The sequence below is a fragment of the Scleropages formosus genome, chromosome 17 (assembly GCF_900964775.1).
Source record: "Scleropages formosus chromosome 17, fSclFor1.1, whole genome shotgun sequence".
Lineage (NCBI taxonomy): Eukaryota > Metazoa > Chordata > Actinopteri > Osteoglossiformes > Osteoglossidae > Scleropages > Scleropages formosus.
Genome location: NC_041822.1, coordinates 18,881,185 through 18,903,299, shown reverse-complemented (window position 1 = coordinate 18,903,299; position 22,115 = coordinate 18,881,185). Strand labels below are relative to the sequence as shown.

The 22,115-nt window shown below is 41.9% G+C and overlaps 1 protein-coding gene across 1 annotated transcript in view; it reads left to right on the top strand.

The window, feature by feature from the left end:
• pdlim5a (PDZ and LIM domain 5a) overlaps positions 1-22,115 on the top strand; it is a 74,619-nt gene that overhangs the window by 18,341 nt on the left and 34,163 nt on the right. Inside the window, exon 3 of the mRNA XM_018758378.2 lies at positions 11,269-11,420. Coding sequence (XP_018613894.1) covers positions 11,269-11,420 — 152 coding nt within the window. The remainder of the gene's footprint in view (positions 1-11,268; positions 11,421-22,115) is intronic.

Below are 22,115 nucleotides of genomic sequence, written 5' to 3'. Positions count from 1 at the left end.
AGGTGTCTGTAATCTGGCAGCTGTGTTGGATTTAACTGGTTTGCTCATTTCCTTGGGCTTTGCTGTGCCCTTGACATAGATACATAGACATTAGCTAAGGCTGAAGTCTTTGGCTGCAAGATTACTGTATCTGTTCGTTACTAGAAGACAGGTACAAGAGGGATGCTAAATGTGGAATGCTAACAGTAGCATAAATGCTGCATTCCCAAATAATTTTTCTCTTAACTTCTGCAAAGCTGCTTAGTTTCATCTTTTCAGGCAGGAGACTCAAAAAGGTCAGGTTGAAAGCAGTTGAAATGATCCTAGTTGCTAGTGGAGAACATCTTGATGGTGAAGGAACTCAAGCTGAAGGAACTAAACTGAGAGACAGAGCGTTAGGGACCAAACCCATGGCACATGGACTATGCACACAGTTCTGTAAGGACCAACTGCACACAAGGATTCTGCTGGACTGAGGCCTGAGAGCAATTTTGAAAATGAATAAGCTCTCCAGTTTGAGCTGCCTCACCTACACTTATTAAAGGCATTGCCATAATGCTCTGGTTTTGTGGAATAATTTAATCTAAACCACAATCTCTAATATGGATTCATAACCCTGTAATTACATTTGGGTAATGAAGGAATGCCTTGCATTTATTGGGTGAAATATTTATGTTAGCGCCAGCTGGGTCAAGATTTACAAGTTCGCCTGTGGTCTGGAAAAGCATTTCGGATTTATTTTTGTTTTCTGTAGTGAGTTTTGGGGAAAAATAGATGTGTCTCTCAGACTTCACTGCTTGGATGTCGATCAAGATGTTACGAAGGTACATAAACTTTCTAGGGCAGTCTGGTTTAACGGTTCTATTACTCCAGAGGGTATTTATTTAGCTTTAGCCTAGCTTGCTGCCTGTAGGCTACTACCGTATAGTGCTTTGTGTAGCTACTACAATGCTGGTTGTAAACTGAATATAATTTCAAAGAATGCTACTGTCACTTAAAGCTTGATTTACTAAGTGAGGTTTTTCTTTTAATTTAATTTCCATGTATAGCGGGCATTACCTTGGTTGAGCTATAGTTATAAAACAAAATACCAAGACTGAGACTGCACACAGCAATTTCAGTCAGATGATTTTCAGCCCAACCATTGCATTACAACAAGCTTTCTGGAGGAAAAATGGTTTCGGTGCTGTGAAAAAAACTTTAGACTTGATTCTTCTCCAGGTGGAAATTTTTGTGCAGCATTAGGCTCATCATGCTACTAATCTTTTTAAAGATTAGAAGCGAGCCTCCATAGCAAGCGCAGAGCTCCCTTTTCTTCAAAGATTGTTCATGTTTCACTTCAGTCCTGTAAGACAAGGATCTTATTTCTGTTTTATTTTGCACGAAGGAGCGTGGAAACACAAGAACTCTGTAAGCCAGAAGCTTGCCAGGGTAGTTTTTTTTTTTTTTTTTTTTTTTTTTTGGCGTATTGCCTTTACCTTACTGGGGACTTAAAGATATGCTCTCCAGACCTTCCCTATTGTCTTCTGGGGTGTTTTTAAATAAACCGACCTGTTATTAGTGTTGCCTTTCATCGTAGGGCTCTCATTATCGCTGAACAAAGCTTCTCCTCGCGCTCAGATGAGTGTTTTTACAACTGTCTTGACTTCATTTACAGTAGCCCTTCCATAACAAAGCAGCATGTTTGTATAAATACACACATGATATGCATTCAGTGGAGCCCAGAGCAATCTCCATCTAACGCACTGAGAAAATCATTAGCTGAGCAACTCCTCTGTACCCTTACCACAATCAAAATCCCACTGTTGAATTACAGGTTAATTTATCTGTGTCACTCCTGTTTTTCTTTGGCCTGCAACATCAGCTGAGAGAATAAATTAAAAACATAGTCACCATTTAATTCTTTCTTCAAATCTCTAGTTTTCTCTCTGTTATAGCTGTTAGTTCCCTTCAGTGACATACTTTCTTACAGCTCTAGTAAAAACAACTTGCTGTACATATGGGTCCAATACCGCAAGTCATTTTGAATAAAATCCTTAGATAATGAATGAATGAATGAATGATCATGTAAATGATACAACAATGCCCTACACGGCACTATATCTTCAGACCTTTTCATCAAAATGTCGATTTCATATCTATCATATAATTTATTTATTGACCTTCTGTTTGTGGGCAACTTTATGTAGTCTGTAATCAATAAAGACTCCTGAATGGTGCCTTAGGGAAGGGTATCTCACAGAAAGAACTACTTCATTGAACTGGCAGCAGGTTAACTGAAACTGATCTGTAGGGTTCCACTGGCTGAAGATTCCCCCCTGTGGAAAAATGCAGATGTTCTGCATCTCTGCTTTTCATATCCCATCTGCCGGGCAAATCTTTCATCAGCACGTGGAGGATCCCCGGGGTTGTGAAGTGGGGTGGTCACCCGAGCTGTCCGACTGAATGTCATTTTTCAGTTCCACACATGTCACCTACTCACTTGGCCCTCCCCCTTCAGAGCGTTGTTTGCTGTCGTTGCCATAGTGATGTGTCCCAGGCCCCAGTGTTCCAGGAAAGGGATTGGGAAAGCTGGAACCAACCACTGATACAGGCTGTACACTGCTGGCCAGTGATAAACTTCATGGGCCAGGCTGAGGAGATTTAAGAGCCATTTGTGAATGTTTTCTTTCAAGCAAAACAACACTTCTTTTTGTGTGTTTTTCCTTCTCCTGTTTCTCAGAGTTGTTGTGAAACGTGAGGCATCTGGACCACAGCTGGGCGATGTGTCTTCTGGCACCCAGAACTTTTATATGTGTTCTTCACGTTGAGGCCCAATGAATGAATGAGTAAATGAATTGTTGAATGGTCTCCCATTTATTGTTGTGTGAATAAATTCTGGCACAGCCTTGGCAGTGGGCGATGCATGCTCTGTTTTTGCTGACATCAGACCAGAGGGGTAGCCTGGCTAACTTGGAGTAGGAAGCACGGAGCAGGTACTGTGGTTTGGAGTGTGATGGTTTTGATTGGCCCTGTCTGTTGAGGGAATTCCTGGATTCTGTTTGCGAGAAGGCGGATGAGGTCCAGTTCACCAGACATCTTCCATATGAGAGCAATAACACGCCTCTGCTGCAGACACAAACTTTTACTGCTGCACTGGTTTTTATATGCTGGCAGCGCCACAAGCTGGATACTTCTCTATCAAAAAATTAATCTGAAGGTGCTTCTTTGGCATAAAAATCATGATCAGTTAGTGACAAGTCTGTGTGCATCAACGTAAACAATACTTCTCTTGGTACAAAATATTGCCCCGAATAGATGCGTATTCATAATAGCTTCTTGAAATATGTATATGATACCTTACGGGAAGAAATTCTGAGAATCCTTTAATAATGTAAATACAGATGTTCTTGTGAAAACAGTCTGGATCACCTGCTTTCCAGGTTTTTTGATTGACAGAATAACTACATTTTTTATGGACAAGCTGCTTAGAAAATTGCAAGATGCTGAACTATAGACTCCAGCTGAAGTTATAGAAATGCACTTAAATATTTTTGCACATTGTTATCTATGAGGTAAGAGTTACAAATCAGCAGAGATGTGCTTTGCCAGGTACGATCCAATTAAGCCTGTAAAATTCTGTCCTAATTATAGTGCATTTTTAATATATTGATTTAAGAGCTCAGAAATGTTTTCCTAGATGAACACTAAACTCCTTAAAATCTTATGTTTTCTCAGACAAAAGCATTCATGAATACATGTTATGTGAAACAAACATGAAAATGCACTTCATGGACTTTCTGTTTGCTGTTTTATTATTTTTTTTAAATTCACACAATTTTATTAAATACTGAAATTGTTAGCTGAGGGAGATGTGGTGGTGCAGTGGGTTGGCCCAGGTCCTGCTTTCTGGTGAGTCTGGGGTTCGAGTCCCGCTTGGGGTGCCTTGCGATGAAGGGGTGTCCCGTCCTGGGTGCGTTCCCTCCCCCTCCAGCCTTTTGCCCTGTGTTGCCGGGTTAGGCTCTGGCTCCCCATGACCCTGTATGGGACAAGCGGTTTCAGATGATGTGTGTGATGATTGTTAGATGACAAACATGTTGATTAGGGGTTATGTTCTTATGCCTTGTGCAAAATGCTTCACCTCTGTTGCTCCAAAATCACATCCAGCTGTGTAAATGTACAAGACAGGAATACAAAAAGCACAGGAAGGTCTCTATAAATTCTCAGGAAGTAGTAGCAGGCAGCACTGCTAATTCAGGGAAATTATGGAAGTTTCTGAGCTGCCACTACGTTTGTTTAGCTGCCAAGGTGGGAGCAAAGCTACAAGGGACTCTGACAGAACTCCAATTCAGACTTTTGTGTGACCTTTTAATACATTACCCACCCTGTTTTCATCAGCAAGATGCGTTATATTTCATCATTCATAAAAATTAAGCAGTATGTAATCAATTAAGAATGAACATAACTTGGATTAATAAATCCTTTACTTAATAGTTTTTAGATTTTCAAGAATACAAATTATGTAATTGTTGAAATAAAATTTAATGAAAATTAATAATACATATATAAATAGAAAACAATAAATAAAAGTTTTATTTGTATCATGACTACTGGGGTATTCATTAAATTAACAAATGATGTGCCATGAAAAACCAGTTGTCAATAAATTGTTAGAGCTCAGCAGAAACAACAACCAGCAGTCTGTGGAATTTGTCAAGGCCAGGGAAGAAAAAATTTGCCATGTGATAGTTGACCGCTGCTGAGCCGCAAGCATGACCATGGACATTACCGCTCTAAGACTTGACTTGAAGGCAGGACACATCGATGGCGGTTTTTCAGCAACCAAGCTTAAGCATTTCACATTTGTTCTGTTCCACGTCAATGTTTTATTTCATCATCAGTAACATTATATTGACGTAGCATCTTCATTTTGTGACATAACCAATTGCTCAGAACTCACCCCTCAGTGTGAGGTTCACTAACTATTGGCAGCATTTAGACAGTCTCTGTTGTTCTACTTTTGTCAGATCCATGGTGAACAAATCCATATTTTTAAACATACAAAAATAATTTCAGAACAATATATAGACATATTCTTTGCAGAGGTCTAAACAAGAGATCCAGCATTTTAGAAAAAAAATTGGGGGCCCCTGCAACCCCTGTTCCCTACCTCCAACCTTTCATTCTGCTGGCAATGTTTATTTTTTACAGTTGTGGATATTTAATTTTGACTAACATAAACATCCCCTAAATAAACAATGATTGCTGAAATGTTTGAGAAATGGCAATAAATAATACAAAGGAAAAACATAAAGAAATTCTAAGAAAGACCCTTGAAACTGAATCTGTTGTCAGGTGGAGAATAAAAAATAAGCAACAGTATATATATATTATTAAGCAGGGGCGCGGTGGTGCGGTGGGTTGGACCAGGTCCTGCTCTCCGGTGGGTCTGGGGTTTGAGTCCCGCTTGGGGTGCCTTGCGACGGACTGGCGTCCCGTCCTGGGTGTGTCCCCTCCCCCTCCAGCCGTACGCCCTGAGTTGCCGGGCTAGGTTCTGGTTCCCCGCGACCCTGTATGGGACAAGCAGTTCAGAAAGTGTGTGTGTATACGTATATATATTATTACTCATTTAGCCAACACTTTTATCCACAGTGACTTACAATTTTAAGGTATGTACAATTAGTTACCTGTTTATACAGCTGGGTAACTTTTACTAGAGCAATTTTGGGTCAATACCTTACTCAAGGGTACTACAGCTGGAGGTGGGAGTCAAGCCTGCAAGCCTTGGGGCCTTAGGCAGCAGCTGTAACCTCTATGCTACCAGCTGCCCTGTGTGTGTTTGTGTGCGTGTGTGTGAGAGAGCGGAAGAGAGAAAAAGAGCTTGCTTTTCTGTACTATATCCTGTATTACTCCTATCAGGTGAGTAAATTCAGGCTGGGTTTTAGAGGGTTGGGCAGGTGTCAGTTATCCCAACTGTACTGTGTTCCACTTTATCCAGCTACCAGTGGTTATCACAGTAATGCATCCCATATTTCCACAGTCACTTTTGTCAACTGGTTCAAGGGACACACATGTAAAAATCATAGAAAGTGGAAAACTGAATATTAAATGTATGAATTGAAAAAAATATATATATTGTTGTATTGTACTCAAGTGGTCAAGTGAATTTACCTTAGATTTCTGGTAGGTATAATATATATTAATATTTTTACAAATGTTGTAATGTACAAATAGGTTTACAAATTTTCTTGTGGGCTACAGTATGCAAAGAAGTGAACCGCATGCAACCCTTGTTCCACATCTTGGAGGCTCCTAGTTTAGCAAATGCTGTTACGAGAAGCAGTCTACATGAATTACTGATTTACTCACCTGGGTATTTACAGATGAAAATGATGACACTGGCCACAAGTGGCAGTTACCACAAGATTTCTTCTCCAGGGATTCAAACCAGGTTTCTTGTAGCGAAAAGCAGAGTCAGGGTTTTATATCAATGAGTGACATGGCTATAGCAGGCCGTAGCCCTCTTCAAATGACCCATTAGTTTATCAGGAAAACATCAATGTTAAAATGGGTTTTTGACTCTCATTAGGATAGCAAAAGGGCACTCTGTTTTTCTCTGATTGCTTGTGGTATTTGCACTAATTGTGTCATAAAAACACCAGGAGGAACACATGGAAGCAATTGGCTGCTGGCATTCGCTGAAACCCAGGAACACAGTCGCTCCATGTGAGCATCTGACTTCAGATATCTTTATTGGCACAAATTACATTTCACCATATACTGCAAAAACTCAAAGATAGTTTAAGGCAGAACAGTAGTGGTAGGTATGTTGTGATAATTAACCACTGCACTCATTAATAGACCTTTCTGACCTGAACGTGGGAAGCTGTTGAAGGCTCCAATGAGCACCACCCACCCCAGTTCCCTGTTCCATCCCCAAGACTGCAACAAAGGAACAGAGGCCTTAACAATCCCTGTTTCCTGTCTTTGAAACTTCCTGCAAGCGTTTCCTGAGCACAGCCTAACACAGGCATTGCACCTTTTTTACTGCTGCATGCCTCACTGCTTTTCTGGCCAACGCGGTGCCTGTCCAGTCAGAGTTACATCATACATCATGGGGTTCCATGTCCTGCATTGTTCTTGTCTGCCCTCCATTCTGTACTGTCGTCTAACGGTTTAATTTTACCTGCCGGGTCAGGTCGATGATTTAGGAAATCCGAAATGACAGGCTTGCAGTTTTAGGATCACTTTTATTGTTGGACGGTCCATGTTATAAATCAGCTCTCAGCAGCTACAGTGCTTACTGTGAGCAGGGTGTGGGAGGGTCAAAGGCAATGAGGTGGCAAATTTCTCTCCAAATCAAATGATCTTTAACCAGATTTCAGGATGTCAGGGGGCCACTTGAGCACTGTTTCAGTCTTTTTTCATCTTCTCACATTGGCTCTCTTGTATCCATAGTTGTTATTTTATGGCTATACTCTATGCATTTCATACCAGTATTTTTCACAAGTGACTAGTTATGCAATGGGATGAATCGGAATGTTTTTTGATGCTTTGGGGCTGCTCATTCTAACTGCGGAGGAACGCATCTCTTACACCCATGTGCTGTTCATTATCTTTGCAGCTGTAATGAACTAATCTAGGTCACCTGCTTGGGCAGATCTATGTTATCTGCTTCTTGGTAGTCCTTCTATTTTAGCTCACTCATTGGTCAGGTGTTCAGTGCAGCTTCTGCAGTTGTATTTCAGGGTAAAATGACTAAACTTCCACAAAAGGTCTCCATGGTACCATAATGTGGTCAGTCAGGATTCAGTCTGATCTCAGCAGCCATATTTATTCTTTTTTTGAGAAGCAAATACTCCAAATAATCCAAAGTCACTTACCATACCTTTTCAGTATTACCCTCACATAAGGTGAAATATTTTGCAAATTCCGTTAAAGCACAGTCTATACTAGACTAGAATATTTCAGCTTTCAGCTTTATTTGTCCATGACCCTACCTGCTGACTGAAATGCATGTTTAGTTATTGTACGCATTTCAAAGTATCGGTGTTTCATTCATCCGTCATCAGATTTTGCCTTAATTCCATCCTGAAAATCAATGAATTTTTACAAGTTCAGTCTAACTCCTTTGAACAGTTGACAGCCTTTGCTTAAACATTTACAGACACTTGTACAATTCCATATAAAACCAATGGATTCCAAGGAGTCATACATGAAATTTGAAAAAGTTCTTAAATCTACAAATAGTATTCATGGCTTCAGTGGTCCATCAAAGCTCCGGTTCAGAACTTTATAGATGGGTCAGCTGAGCCAGTGGATAGAATAGGAATGTCTACAACTGACAATAAAATTGCTGCAGGCAAATTAGTCACTTGGCTTCATTTGGCCCCCATAGCGTGAACCTCTCGTGAGAGGCAACACTAATTCCATTTAATTGTCCCAAACAATGATGAACTTGTACAAATTCAGGCTGATGCCATCTGAAGATTGCTCCCACATGGAAAATTATTTTGTATGTTTTGTTATTTTTGAGCTGAAACCACAAAGTATGACATAAATCAAGGGTCCATTACATTCCAGAGATGGACTGCAGTGGAGGTGTCGTGCAAGCGGCCAACAAACTTGAAAGTGTATCCTGTGACCAACTGTGCTTTAGTCAAGAACATACTGGGAAGAATAAACATTTTAATTTATGTATAGCTGTTTTGAATTAGAGATTTTACCCAGGAACATAAGCACGGTAATGAAACTTTTAATTTGTTTGGCAAAATACTGTGAAGCGCAGAATGAGAAGCTCTTGTTCTTTATGGTCCCTGTCAAGCAGATTCTCTGTGTCGTAAACTGTGCATATTAACTAGAAAAAGTGAGTTGATTTCAAGAAAACCGCAGGAAATAGAGCTGGAATAACTCTTTTCCGGTCTCTTTGATAAAAGGGTGGGTTTTATTCGGTGGTCTTCTTTAAGAAAGTCTGGTAACTAAACAGATGTCTTATTTGTAGCCTGTTGTTTTTATAAATTTTCTTACCACTAACGCTTATTCAGACAGGCACACACAGAAATTAGAAACAGACCTCAAGACCGCAAAATATGTATATGAAATTGTGCCTTAAAGTGCCTTAAATTTGCATGTCCAGCAAATCATACAGCAAAGTACAATGGCCTTGGGGATCTTATGGGGCATATGAGAGAATATGTGAACAAAGTGTAGTGGAGCTTGTAAGAGCAGCTAGATTCTCAGTTGATTGTCTTGAAATTTTGGTATAGGATGAATGTATTCCATGTCTGGGGCGCGGTGGCGCAGTGGGTTGGACCACGGTCCTGCTCTCCGGTGGGTCTGGGGTTCAAGTCCCACTTGGGGTGCCTTGCGACGGACTGGCGTCCCATCCTGGGTATGTCCCCTCCCCCTCCGGCCTTACGCCCTGTGTTGCCGGGTAGGCTCCGGTTCCCCGTGACCCCGTATGGGACATGCGGTTCTGAAAATGTGTGTGTGTGTGTGTGTGAATGTATTCCCAGATCTTTGATGACTTTTATCTACTGGTATAGACAACTGTAGAATGTCGATATTGTAATAGGATTTTATGCAGGTTGAGGCCCAACTGGTATGTTGAAGCTGTATGTGTATGAAGCTAAAGTACATATGAAGCTATGAAGGTTGTATAGAACCTAAGAGGGTGGAGGCATTCTCTTTAACAGTGATGGAGGTTGAATATTTGATGGTAAAGGGTGATGAAGGCTGAAGATGTATGGTGTGTGATAGAGACTGAGGCAATACTGAATTTGAGCTATTTAACCTGAATTTGATTTAAAAACATTTGAGACTGCTGTGATGTGCTGGTAGAAAGTAACTAAGGCTGCAGCTGTGCTATCACGGGCTGAAGCTTGGATGCCTTGGACACAGCTGAACTGAAAAAGAAGAAATTCATGTCTGCTGTTCACGAATTCTGGGGGGACCCCCAAAAGCTATGATCTCCTCATTACCTGTGCAGCCTTCCAAGCCTCTTGGACAATTTAGCCTCCAATCCATCACCTGACAGCTTCCCCCTTCCAACTGCTTCACAGAGCCCTTTGCAGTGGGGTTAGAATACATGAACTTCCGTTAAAATATGTACCAAAGAGATGACTCAGTTGGAGCATACGTGTCAGACTGGCCTTCATTGGCTATCCTCTGTGGGAAGGTTGCTTAAATACAAAACTTTATAGGTAAAAAATTCACTTCTCATCAGTTTGGTAAATAAACTGCCAGTCTAACAGTTTCTCATTTCTGCAGATGTATTTCACTGAAGTTTACTGTATACCCATCTATAGGCCATGGTTTCCCATAAGATTTTATAGGAACCAATGGGTGCCTCTGAACTGAAATACTTGAAGAAACAGTTATTGCAACAAAGCACTGCCTCCTCAACCTACAAACACAATTGGAACTGGAAGTCTGTTTATAAGTCAATTGGTTCATAACTCCAAAGTCAACCACCAAGTCAAGATCAATAAAAGCTTCATAAAACAGATTTCCCTCAGTTTATTTATTAGCTATGTTTTCTCGGATTCCGATTGCTTGTCTGCTCCTGGCTACTTTTAGTTTTCGTTATCTACTGTATCAATGAAATCTGTACTGTACTGTCAATCTATACTGTCAATAAAATCTTGTCAAATTCATCGTATGAACATTCATCCCATAAATATATACAGCCTTGATAATCTTGTTTCCAATCACTAACATGCAGGAATATCACACACAAGCTGTAAACACTGTGGAAGTTGAACTAAGGCAGCCCCACATTCCTGTTCCACATTCTATGAAAAATATTACAGCATTAGGGATGGCATGTAGGTTAATGAATATAGCACACCCCAAAGGGGTAGCCAGCCAGTGGTTAAGCCAATCTCATGCTTCTTTTCTTAGATTTGATTACATTACCTTCATGCAAATTTAAAAATTCCACGAGTTTTGTTGCAGTTGTGCAACGTAGCAGTTGGAGTAGGTATCTTTGGATCCAAAGGTTGCCGGTTTAAATCTCACCTACTCCTGCAGTACTCTTGAGCAAGGTACTTGCCTTGATTGCTCCAATAAAATTAGCCAGTTGTATAAATGGGTAAATAATTGTAGATAGCTTAATGTTGTGAGTCGCTTTGGCAAAAAGCATCAGCTAAATAAATGAGTTAATGATTGCAGCAGTTATGATCTTTTACGTTTAGGTCCATTCTCAACATCCTTTCATAAGGATCTTGCACTGATTTTGATGCTGCTGCCTGCTCTTTTGAAGTTTGTAACACCAATTTCCTTGCCCTCATTTTGCTGTTGTCTTCACAGCTGACGGATGCAGGTAAAGCTGCCAAGGCAGGTATTGCCGTGGGAGACATGGTGCTGTCCATTGATGGCATCTCCACCGATAGCATGAACCACCTGGAGGCCCAGAACAAGATCAAGGCCTGTACAGGCAATCTTAACCTCACCCTTCAGAGGTATGTTCATGGTTCCCACACAGTCCCGGTATGAAATCAATTCACAGATGGTTAATTTGTTTTCTTCATATTCCTCATGATTCATCATCACACGACATCACATAAGGGAAATAGTTTGTGATGCATAATGTAAATGACCGTGCACGAGGTTGCTTGAGAACTGTGGAGATATCCTTTAAAGCTGGACCTGGGTGAATCTAAGATGTTCCTGGAGTGAAATCTCCCAAAGGATCCTACATAAAGTGTTCCTTACAATGTGTTGTCCACTGGCAACTTCACAGCTGTCTTCACAGAGAGATGCACTTGCAGCCATGCACAAATACGGAGCATATATCACAGGAAGCATCACTGAATGCCAAGAAGAGGAAGAGCCATCAAGCCAGAGCTAATATCAGCAGAAGAACATGAGCATGCAAAAGAAAAAACAATGTAGTTGTATGCTAAATATCTTAACAGGGAATCAAATTTAAGAATTAATACAGTAAATGTAGTTGAAAAAAAATCATAACTGTGGGTGATTTACATGTTTTTAGAAACAGAATTTTGTTAAGGACCCTGTCAGTTCATGACACAGGAAAAAATATTAAAGCAGCATAATCAGATAAGACGATTATTAAGATGACTAAGAAGATAGTGGAGAGCTGTGCAGTGTTATGGCTGCAGAACAGCTATGTACACGGCCCCTGCAGCGATTTATGACATCCGCAGTGCTTGCACAGAGTTAATACTGTTGTTTTTGACTCCTCGTGCTGCCCAAACACTTCACTGACTTGCCCACAATGGTTGTAAAAATTTTTCAAAGGAATAAACAAGGGACTTCCTATGCTAAACCCATCAAGCATGACTAACAGGCAGCCAATAAATTACAGTAGTTCTTTAGGGATTACAGAGTTTAAATGTCTCTGAAAAGAGTTCAAAACTGACAGCAAATTAGAGAATTACTAGCAGAAGCACAGAGGCTTGACGTTTATCCATGGTTCAGTGCACACGAGATGCGCGGTTAGAAGCTTGTTTCCATGCAGGTGGACTTAGTGAGCAATTAATAAATTGGCTTTTATACCTTGTGAACTTTCAACCTCTGCATAATGAAACCGGACCAACAATGTCTCTTTCTAAGGGCTTTTGACTACCTCTTGTTCATTGTGTACTTCAGTCCAGGCTGAGGTCAGAAGAGCTCAGACACAAAGGAGGAGGACACTGGCGCCAGCCTTAAGAAGCCTTGTCTTCCCACAGCAGTGACCCAAGCCTTTTGCCTACTGTAAACAGCTGTGCAGTGTTACAAAAGAGACAGACAAGTACTGAAGTAAAACTTTATAGGGTTATTACGTAAGGGTTTCAGTCCAGTACAAATGGAGTTTTAGAAGAACGGATTGCCCCATGGTCATCATCCTTAGACTAGGATTTTGGGTGCCACCATTGCCTCCTATCACAATGTACTTTGCATAATTATTACTGCGGGAGTCCAATGCTATGATCTGTGATTTTGCAAAAACATTGATAGGCCAAATCAGTCCAAGGAGAGGGTTCAAAACACAGAAGACATTGGTGTAGGGAAAGAAGATAATAGGGTTCGAAGCAGGGCTGTCAATTATCCTGCAAGAAGAGAGATGGAATGGAGATGGCTTTATACTCAGACAGAATGAATCAGACATAGACAGAGGAATGGGCTACAGCAAAAAAGCAGCCTTCTTGGAACGTTCAACAAGTGCAAAATAAATGTTTCACAGCAGCTGAACCCTTGAAGGCAGATCTGCTGAAGCTATCATTCACCCTCACAGGGGTTCAGTCCATATGTTTGTCCAAGTTTTGAAAGCTAGGTCTGCAGGTTGCTTGGTGCTAGTTGCCAGTGAGCCAGTTAAACATACATGGTTGGTCAAGAGGGTCAGGGATCTCTTCAGAAGATCACGGACTAAAGACAGGGGATGCGGGTCGGGTCAGGTCCGCTGTTGAAATGAGCGAGACTCATTGCCTCCAGGCTGTAGAGTGTAACAAGGTGCAGCTGCCTAAGAACGATTTACTGCCCCTTCCCCTGTGAACTCATAATAACCTCCCAGAGGCCAGCGCCTAAAGAGGCTGCATTTGGGAGGTCATCCATCTTCTACAGCTTGTACTTTCAGGCTTCCAGCTTCAGTCAAGCTCCAGTCGGAACATTCTTCCACACTGGCTGGATCTGTCAAGCCTGAGAACTAGTCACCTTCATTCATTTTTAATTAAGCAAATTGTATTGTATTAGGGGGTGCGGTGGCGCAGTGGGTTGGACCACAGTCCTGCTGTCCGGTGGGTCTGGGGTTCAAGTCCCGCTTGGGGTGCCTTGCGACGGACTGGCGTCCCGTCCTGGGTGTGTTCCCTCCTCCTCTGGCCTTACGCCCCTGTGTTCCCGGGTAGGCTCCGGTTTCCCGTGACCCCGTATGGGACAAGCGGTTCTGAAAATGTGTGTGTGTGTGTGTATTGTATTATGGGAGGCGCGGTGGTGTCGCAGCTTTGGCCTGTGCCTGCCCTCTGGTGGGTCTGGGGTTTGAATCCTGCTTGGGGTGCCATGCAACAGACTGGTGTTCCATCTTGGGTGTGTGTGTCCCCCAGCCTTGCGCCCTGTGTTGCCGGGTTAGGCTCAGGATGGCCTTGACCCCGCTTGGGACGAGCGGTTTCGGCCAGTGTGTGTATTGTATTAATGAAAATTTATGGCCAAAACACACACACACACACACACACACAACCACTTGTCCCATACGGGGCTGCGGAGCCTACCCGGTAACACAGGGCGTAAGGCCAGAGGGGGAGGGGACACACCCAGGACGGGACGCCAGTCCACCACAAGGCACCCCAAGCAGGACTTGAACCCCAGACCCACCGGAGAGCAGGACCAGGTCCAACCCACTGCACCACCACGCCCCCATTGGCCAAAACACTACTGATTGAATTCTGATGAAGGGCTCCCAGCAACAAAAAACTAATTTTTACTGGATTTCAAGTTCAACTCAATATTTTATAAAGCACCATTCCCAACAGTTTTCCTCACAGGGTAGTGCAAAAACAGTACATATGGAACAAGTAGCATTAATAACAACATTAGCAAATAAACTATATTATTTATAGAAGCAATTCATTTTTGGAACCAAATGTTTCTGGTAAGAAAATACTAAATTTGAAGTAAACAATATAGATCTTTCATTGCCTGTGAATAGGCAGGTTTCCAACTTGGCTCGGTATTTGACAGCCTAAATAGCTAGACTAAGGCATTCATCAGTTTTTTTTCTTCGCAAGCACATTATATGAAACAAGGGCTACAGTATCCATATAAAAGTGAAATAGGTGTGTAAGTGTGTAAAAAGCATAGAACTGCGTGTATTTATTACAGTCGAGCTTGCGGTTCGCTAGCTGTGACCGCCGTAACCAACCCATCTGGCTTGGGCTTGGGTGATTTCTCACTCTCTCCATAAGCTCATTCATTACCAAGCCCCTCTGTGCTCACGGGAGGAAGTTCTGTATTGATGTTCACGCTGCATTTAGAGACTTGCGAGAGGGAGAGAGAAGGGGCTAAACAGAATGGGGTCCAGGGGTGCCGTTGAGGCCTGAGTCCTCTGGTCTTCTCCTGGAAAGCCTTTCTTTGGTTTGAAGGATTCATAGTGTCTGGAGCAGTGTCTATATCGATGGGGCTGGGAGACAGGTTGGGAGTCTGGGTCACACCCCATTGACACATCTGTGCACACATGTGGAGAATGTCATTGTGAAGTGAAGGGCTTATTTCCTGTGGACAAGGAACTGGGTTGTCCTACAAGCCAACATAGTCTAGCAGCAGCTACAGTAGATGTAATTTTTGGGTTTAGTGAAGCTGCGAAACTTTGTACTGAAGTTTCCTTCTTGGTTTATTCCATATTACTTGTATTTTGTGTTCTTGCCGATTGATAATTGCATTGCAGCACACAGAAAATGTAAATGAACAGATGAAAATAAGTTTAACGGTAAGTATTGCTGTTAACCGGTAGGACTCGAGAGTCAACATGTGAGTAGTACAGATTAAACCGCAAATTCTGCTCCAGTCTCAGATGTCTTGTATTTGAATCACGTCATGAGAATGACACTTGAGGAGTGTGAAAGCAAAGAGAAGGTAAGAAGTCTGTAAAATGTTTTTAGACTAGTGGAAAATCTATTCAATAAATTGTGAACACTTACTTATCTTTATATTATCATGTTGTATATTTACTGAACAATACAAGTTTTAATACCGTGCGTTAGTGAACAGCAGTGACAGCATTTCAGCAGATTTCTACAGAACACCTGTTATTTTAACCCATTGCTTGAAAACCACAAAGACTAGTGCGCAATATTAAACAAGTTTATCTGACCTACATGACCCCAGCACTATTATTACTAGATTAAACTCACTGATAGTTTTAGCAGTAAGTGATTTTTGCGCTTGGAAGTCACTGAACGGCAGGATTCTGACTGCCAAATGAGAAATGGAATGATGTCATAAAGAAGGCACGGCAAACAAATTCTTGTCAAATTTTGCGTGTGAGAACCACACCTCAGTTTTGCAATGTCATATTGTAACTCAGCTATGACCTTGTATGCATTATTTGGTAAGCACCCTGCATTCATTCAGGTCCAATTTCCACCCAGCCCACCAGGCCTTATAAGAATCACCCAAAAATAGTCACTCTGTGGGGTCCCCTGAAGGGAGCTGACAGCCATCTCTACAGCTACAGGTGAAATGTTCAGATTGCTTGGACTGATCTCCATTGGCCTACTCTGATTTTTTCTTTTCATTTCCTTTAATTTCCACGAGTTCCTTTACCACCTTTGCCAAGAAGGAATTCTAGTTTTCCAAAATCAGCTAAACTTTTTCTCCTTTTCTGTTAAATGTAAATGATCCCTGAATTTTTTCACGATGTGGCTGTAAAAATGGCTTTATGAAACAGTGTGTGAGTGCCTGGTTGATTGAACCAGCTCACCCCATGTCAGCCCACATTCTGCAGTGAAGGCTGTTGGCACTTCCTGGCAGCCGCTGATGATTTATGAGGATGGTCATTGGCAAATAGCATTGCTGATGTTATTTTAACAACAATAATGTTGTGGTATATATAGGGGCTCGTATTGCTGAAACTGGACAGGAAAATGAGTCGTCAGAATGTGTTCCCTGAATGGTGGGTATCACCAGCCAAGCTGTATTCTGGGAACTTTGAGCAAGACTTGGTTTAGAGGACAAATCTGAACACCTGTTATAACTGAAACTGAAGTGAATTAACAATGTTGCATGTTTATTTTATCACTTCACTTCATTTCTGAAGTATTTCAAAACTTAATTCTATATATGGTATGTTTTGAACCATAGTGAAGAAAGCAAGCAGAGATGGGCATTTATCGCACTCGGTGGAGGAGCAGCTTTGTGATTTAAAGGACCTAATTCAGGTTTTGCTTCAATGGAGAAATTATTACACAACTGGTAAGACCTCTAACGGTCAACCCCTGACTACCCAGTGGTCAGTATCCAAGCTTTCCTTTGAAGTGTGTCATATTGTTTGTGTGGACTGGGAGGGTTTGTATGAGTTTATATGTGTCTCTGTGTCTCCTGTTGCATTTTTCTAGTCATTTTCTGACCTATTCCTCCTGCTTTGAGACAGGTCAGTAATTAATTTTACAGTTTTAACACATTCAAATCTAATCTTGAGGACTCTTCATTGTACTCGATCTATGACTGGTGACCGTAGGTTCTTTTTGCCTTGTGGTAATCGTGGCTGGGGACCAAATCATGACATGGTCTATAAAACTAAATTATATGTCAATGTTCATGGACTATTCCATACTTTTATATAAATATTTAAGTATTGTATAGTTTCAGTGGAAAACTGCTCATAACCAAGGTAGCAGGGAGAAACAAAGTATTAGAAAATCCCAGAGAGCCTGCCAAGAAGAGCTGGCATTATCAAGTAAGTGTAGGTTTGGCACTGAAGAATATAGCACCCCCACCCTGCTTTCCTCAACCCACACACACACACACGCCACACACACCACAGCCTGAAGACTCTGCACACTGTAGGTAGTGTGTTGAAGGCATGTTAGGAACTGATGTCAGCTCTTGGTGGGTTGGAGACGCTCCTAATTTTTGTCATGGGAAGAAACTTAGAGAGGAGGAGAAAGGGCGAGTTTCGCACTGCTAGCTCATGCACTTTGAAAAGCCCTCAAGTGTTTCTCATAATTTGAAATAGCTGTGCCACTCTCACATTCCAGTCACACCAAAGCCAAGCAGTGCATGGGTGGTGTAAATTAGGTGTAAATTAGTCAGTGACTGAAAGGACTGAGGCAGTGTAGCCTCTGGAGCCAGCAACACCCCACCCCTGTATCAGATGGAAGATGGCCGCCTCTGAAAGCTACCTCATCTCCGTGTCTGTTGAACCGTTCCTCGACCGGTTCAGCAGCGTATGGCTTCGTTCTATCAGGAAAGCATGTGTGTAACGGAAAATAGCTGTCGCTGTTAGTCTGTCTAGTTATAGCTGTTTCATGCAGCTGAATCTGAGGGGGGCTTGTGCAGTTGTCCTGGATCTGTCTGTGCACAAGCAACAATCGCTCGCTATTCCACCATCGCAGCAGCTGAAACTACATGCCTTTGTTCACTCTCTCTAATTCCCCTTATAAATAAAGGCTCTGACTCAAACACTGGAAAGATTTGTGAAGCTGTGTCATGGGTAGCAGAGAGCCTTTATACAAGAAGTAATGGCCAGGGGTTAAAAGTAGGACTTTGGGAATACCGAAATGCATTCCGAACATTTTTTGTCTCACGTTGTCTATGGGCACATTTAACAGAGGCATGTGATATGGTTAGTTTAAGAAGCTGCTTTTCCACTTAGTATTAAAGTTACTAATGAATGAACTAATTCATTATTAATTAATGGGTATACTCTCTGTCAGCAGCACGCTGAGCCTTTTTTAAGAACCGCTTCATTGCAGTTCACCTTCGCTAGAGCACTTCTAGCATCCGCTACTAGCCTTAGTTAGCACTTCTCCTTCCAGCATGGTAACACTTCAGCTAAGTGGAAACTTTTTAAGAATTACAGTACTGCATAAAGCCTAAAACGCATAGTGTATAAAAGGCACTGTACAGCTGGTGAGTTGTCCATGTTCTGTGCGTATGGTAGATTCCTCAAAAGTAAAGTGTTGTCTGAAGCCATTCATTAGGCAGGAATTTCATGTGCGATATCTCGATCTGAGGTTGGGAGAGGGAACGCTTAATAGATACAATCTATTAGTGGCGACTTAATCCTTTCTATTTTCAGCTTGATGGCATTGTAGTGATCTTGTGAAAGCATCAGAGTTGGGTTCTTCCCCTCCCCAGCAGGCCACGCAACACAGGCGTTCATTTGCATGGTTTGCCCCGTGCCTTTATGATAGGATTTTTTCACCCTTTTATTTTCGTTGAATCCTTTTCTGTTAAAACGTAAATGATTCCAGCTGCTTTGGAAAGCCACATAGAGGAAGCCATCGTTGTCCTGGGTTATGGGCTAAGAAGCCTTAGCTGAAATTCAAGGTCCTTGCCATGCAGTTAGCCAGTTCTGAAACGTTTATTGGAAAGAATGACTCCACCTCCAGATGAAAACGTTGTGATAAAAGGTGACCTTCCTGACCTTGCCTCTTGAAAAAACGCTAACAGGTGGTTTGGAAAAATGAGCAAAAGCTTTTTGGTCACAGTAAAGATAGCAGGAATACAAAAAGTGTGTTAAATGTCTTACTTTAAAGTGCAAAATCTTTGCAAGTGTAGCGTTTCAACCGCACAAATTGCATACTACAGCTTCTCATTTGGAGCTGTGCGTCTGGATTTTGTCAGTTTGGGAGACCAATGATATTTAGCTCTTTCAAACTGGTGAAAGTCATGTTTACACAATGCATTTGTGGTAAATTGACAATAGTGATATCTTTATCTGACAGCATTAATATCTATATCTGCTTAACAGGTTGATAAAATTACTTTAAATAATGTCTGTTTTTCTGTTTACAGATTATCAGTATTAGCAACTTTAAACAGTTGGATGTGAGCAAGATTCTAAAGGGATTATTCTGCAATGTAAAAGAGGAATGGCCTCTGACTTCTGATAGCCTCTGTTACTGGAGTACTTGTGTGTCTGGAACCCTACAGAATTTTGACAGCTGTTGGGCATACTGTATAGCTGAATTAGTGTACTATTTCATTGTTGCTCTTCTTTAGCTGTAAAACTGCAGAAGATGTAAATATTTTGCAGCTCTACAGGAAGTTATGGAGCGGATTTCTCAGGTCCCCGACTGAGGAAAAACAGTTGAGTGCAGTGCTGACCTATTACATTTGTTAGCATTTCATGCATTTCTAGTACAACTATTAAACCATTACCAGCAGCTGTGTTCAAAACTCCCAACTGTTATGCTCTATTACATTTTAAACAAAACGCAATCTCCGTGCAGCTCTTTGTGGCAAGTGTGTGAATTGCTTGTGCACTTTCTAGTGTTGATTTACAGGTTAGCTTGCATATTGTGGTACTTGTATTATCTCTTGTCCTGGTGTCAGCAGAGGAAACTAATTTTGCCATTATAATGGAACAGACCCACAGGTCTGATTGTGATCAAATTGTTCTTTACTCATGATGGACCCAAAGGTTGTCATGTGAGGTTGTTCACTTCAGTGATCAGAAATGACAGCTTGCTGGTATTTGTACCGTGTTTAAGGGGATGCAACAGAGTACTGCAACCAAAACTGCTACAAACAAGTGGAGGAATTCCTCAGGTTACTGCTCTACCTCTCTGGGTTTGGTTAAGGTCCTCTGGGTATTGCTTTACCTGTCTGGCTTTAGTTAATGCGCTCTCAGTATTTCTGTACCTCTTCTGGACTGGTTAATGTACTTCTGGCCTGAGGGGAATGCTGTACCCAAGGTCTTTCATCAGCAAGAAAAGCAACAGTGTGCTCTGGATATAAACAATCTCGCGATTTTATGGGAGAAAAGGCTATAAATGTGTCTCGCTCCCCTCTTTCTTTCCATTTTGCTCTTTCTCTTTGTCGATTTTTCATTATCTCTTTTTTTATAGTTCATCTGGGGAGAATCCAGCTGCAAATACACACAAATCAGTTGTCACACAGCCCTTGTCCACAGACAACCCTTTGTGGGAGTTATTAGGAACAGCTTTCCAGAAAAATAACCATTTGGGACCCAGAGAGGCAATCTGTGGAACAGGACCAGGGCGTCACAGTGAGAGGGAAGGAGTCGGAGTCAGGTGGAGGGCAGGGGAGACCCCTCACATTCCCCTCAGGGCATGAGGCTCCAGCCTTGGCAGGGAGATACCCCTTTGTTTAACGGCACGGTTTGGTGTTACAAGCTACTTTGGTGCAGTCCAGATCTACCGCAGTGCTTTTTACTACAGCCAGAATTCTTATCGGTCTGAACTAAACACGTTTGTGTTCTTTGGAAATTGTGCGCTGTATGGGATTTGCGCCACACATCACAGAAAAGCAGATTTACAGAGATTTCAGCTTATTATTATTCTTAATTATTTTTCTGTGATTGGGAACCAAACAATTAGTCTCTAATGAAGCATTTAAGGAAATGAAGGCTTTTGTGGCTCGCGCTCAGTGAAATTTTGATTGTTTCTGGCCATGTGGGCTCACGATGAAATGCATGTACCGCACATGCAGAGAGAAGTCCTTTGTGTTTGTCAGTGGAAAATTACCTCCACAGCTTCCCAAATGATCAAATCTAAGGATCAGGTCAAGTAAAGCTTTAATTGTGGCAATTAGACTGTGGGCCAGAGGGTTCCGGTGGCCCGTGTTTGACCCAACGTGAAGAGGCCGACCCGGGGGGAAGGTACTCACCAGAGAGGACTGATTATGCTTCAAGTCTCTGTTGCTATCCTGTGGCATCACTGTATGAAGACTCAATCAGGACTGCACATTTTGTATGTATCCAATGTATTTACAGGTCTGATGGACATATGGAAGATTGGCTATACCATTCAGACTAGCTGCCTAATGAGCACCCAATCCTTATGGAGTGGTTCAGGCTATGCATGGTTTTTAGAGACTGCGTTTATGTAAGTTGAATTAAAGCATTAAGAGTTTATTGTTATTTTTTTCCCTGCATGCATAGATCAGAAAAGTACCAGTAATTGGTAATAAAGGAATGCCGGTGTTAAATGTGTGTGCCCATCCCCCTACTGTCACAGTCCTCCTGGCTCTAACTCCTGCTCACATTCCCTTCCCAATCAGGCCTCCAGCTGTCTGTCTGATTCTGTCTGCCTGTCGTGTTGCAGTTGTGTGATATCAGTAGATGTTGTATTAGATCTGGATATACTTGCTGGATATACTGTCCCTGCTAAGTCTAAACAGGGAGTTAGTTTGGGGCTATTTAAAGTTCAGTTGTTAGCGGGTGGATACGTATTTGATAGAGGTATTTCTAGAAGCAGGCAGCTCTGGGTTCTGTCTAGTGCTGTGTGCCGGCCATGGCCATGGTGCAGTAATCACTGTCCGGGTCATGTGAGGTTGGTTTGTGAGGACAGGTGAGGTCCTAAATCCTGATAGCAGCAGGAACCACCCAAACAGATTAACAGGAGCACTTGCGTGAAGGATGCTGATGAGTAGCTCCATCGCTTTGCCAGAAGTTGAGATGCTGTGTAGACCTAGCCACTCCATTTACACTGTTTCATTTAGCCAACACTTAAAGCTCAAAGCACACCATGTAATGC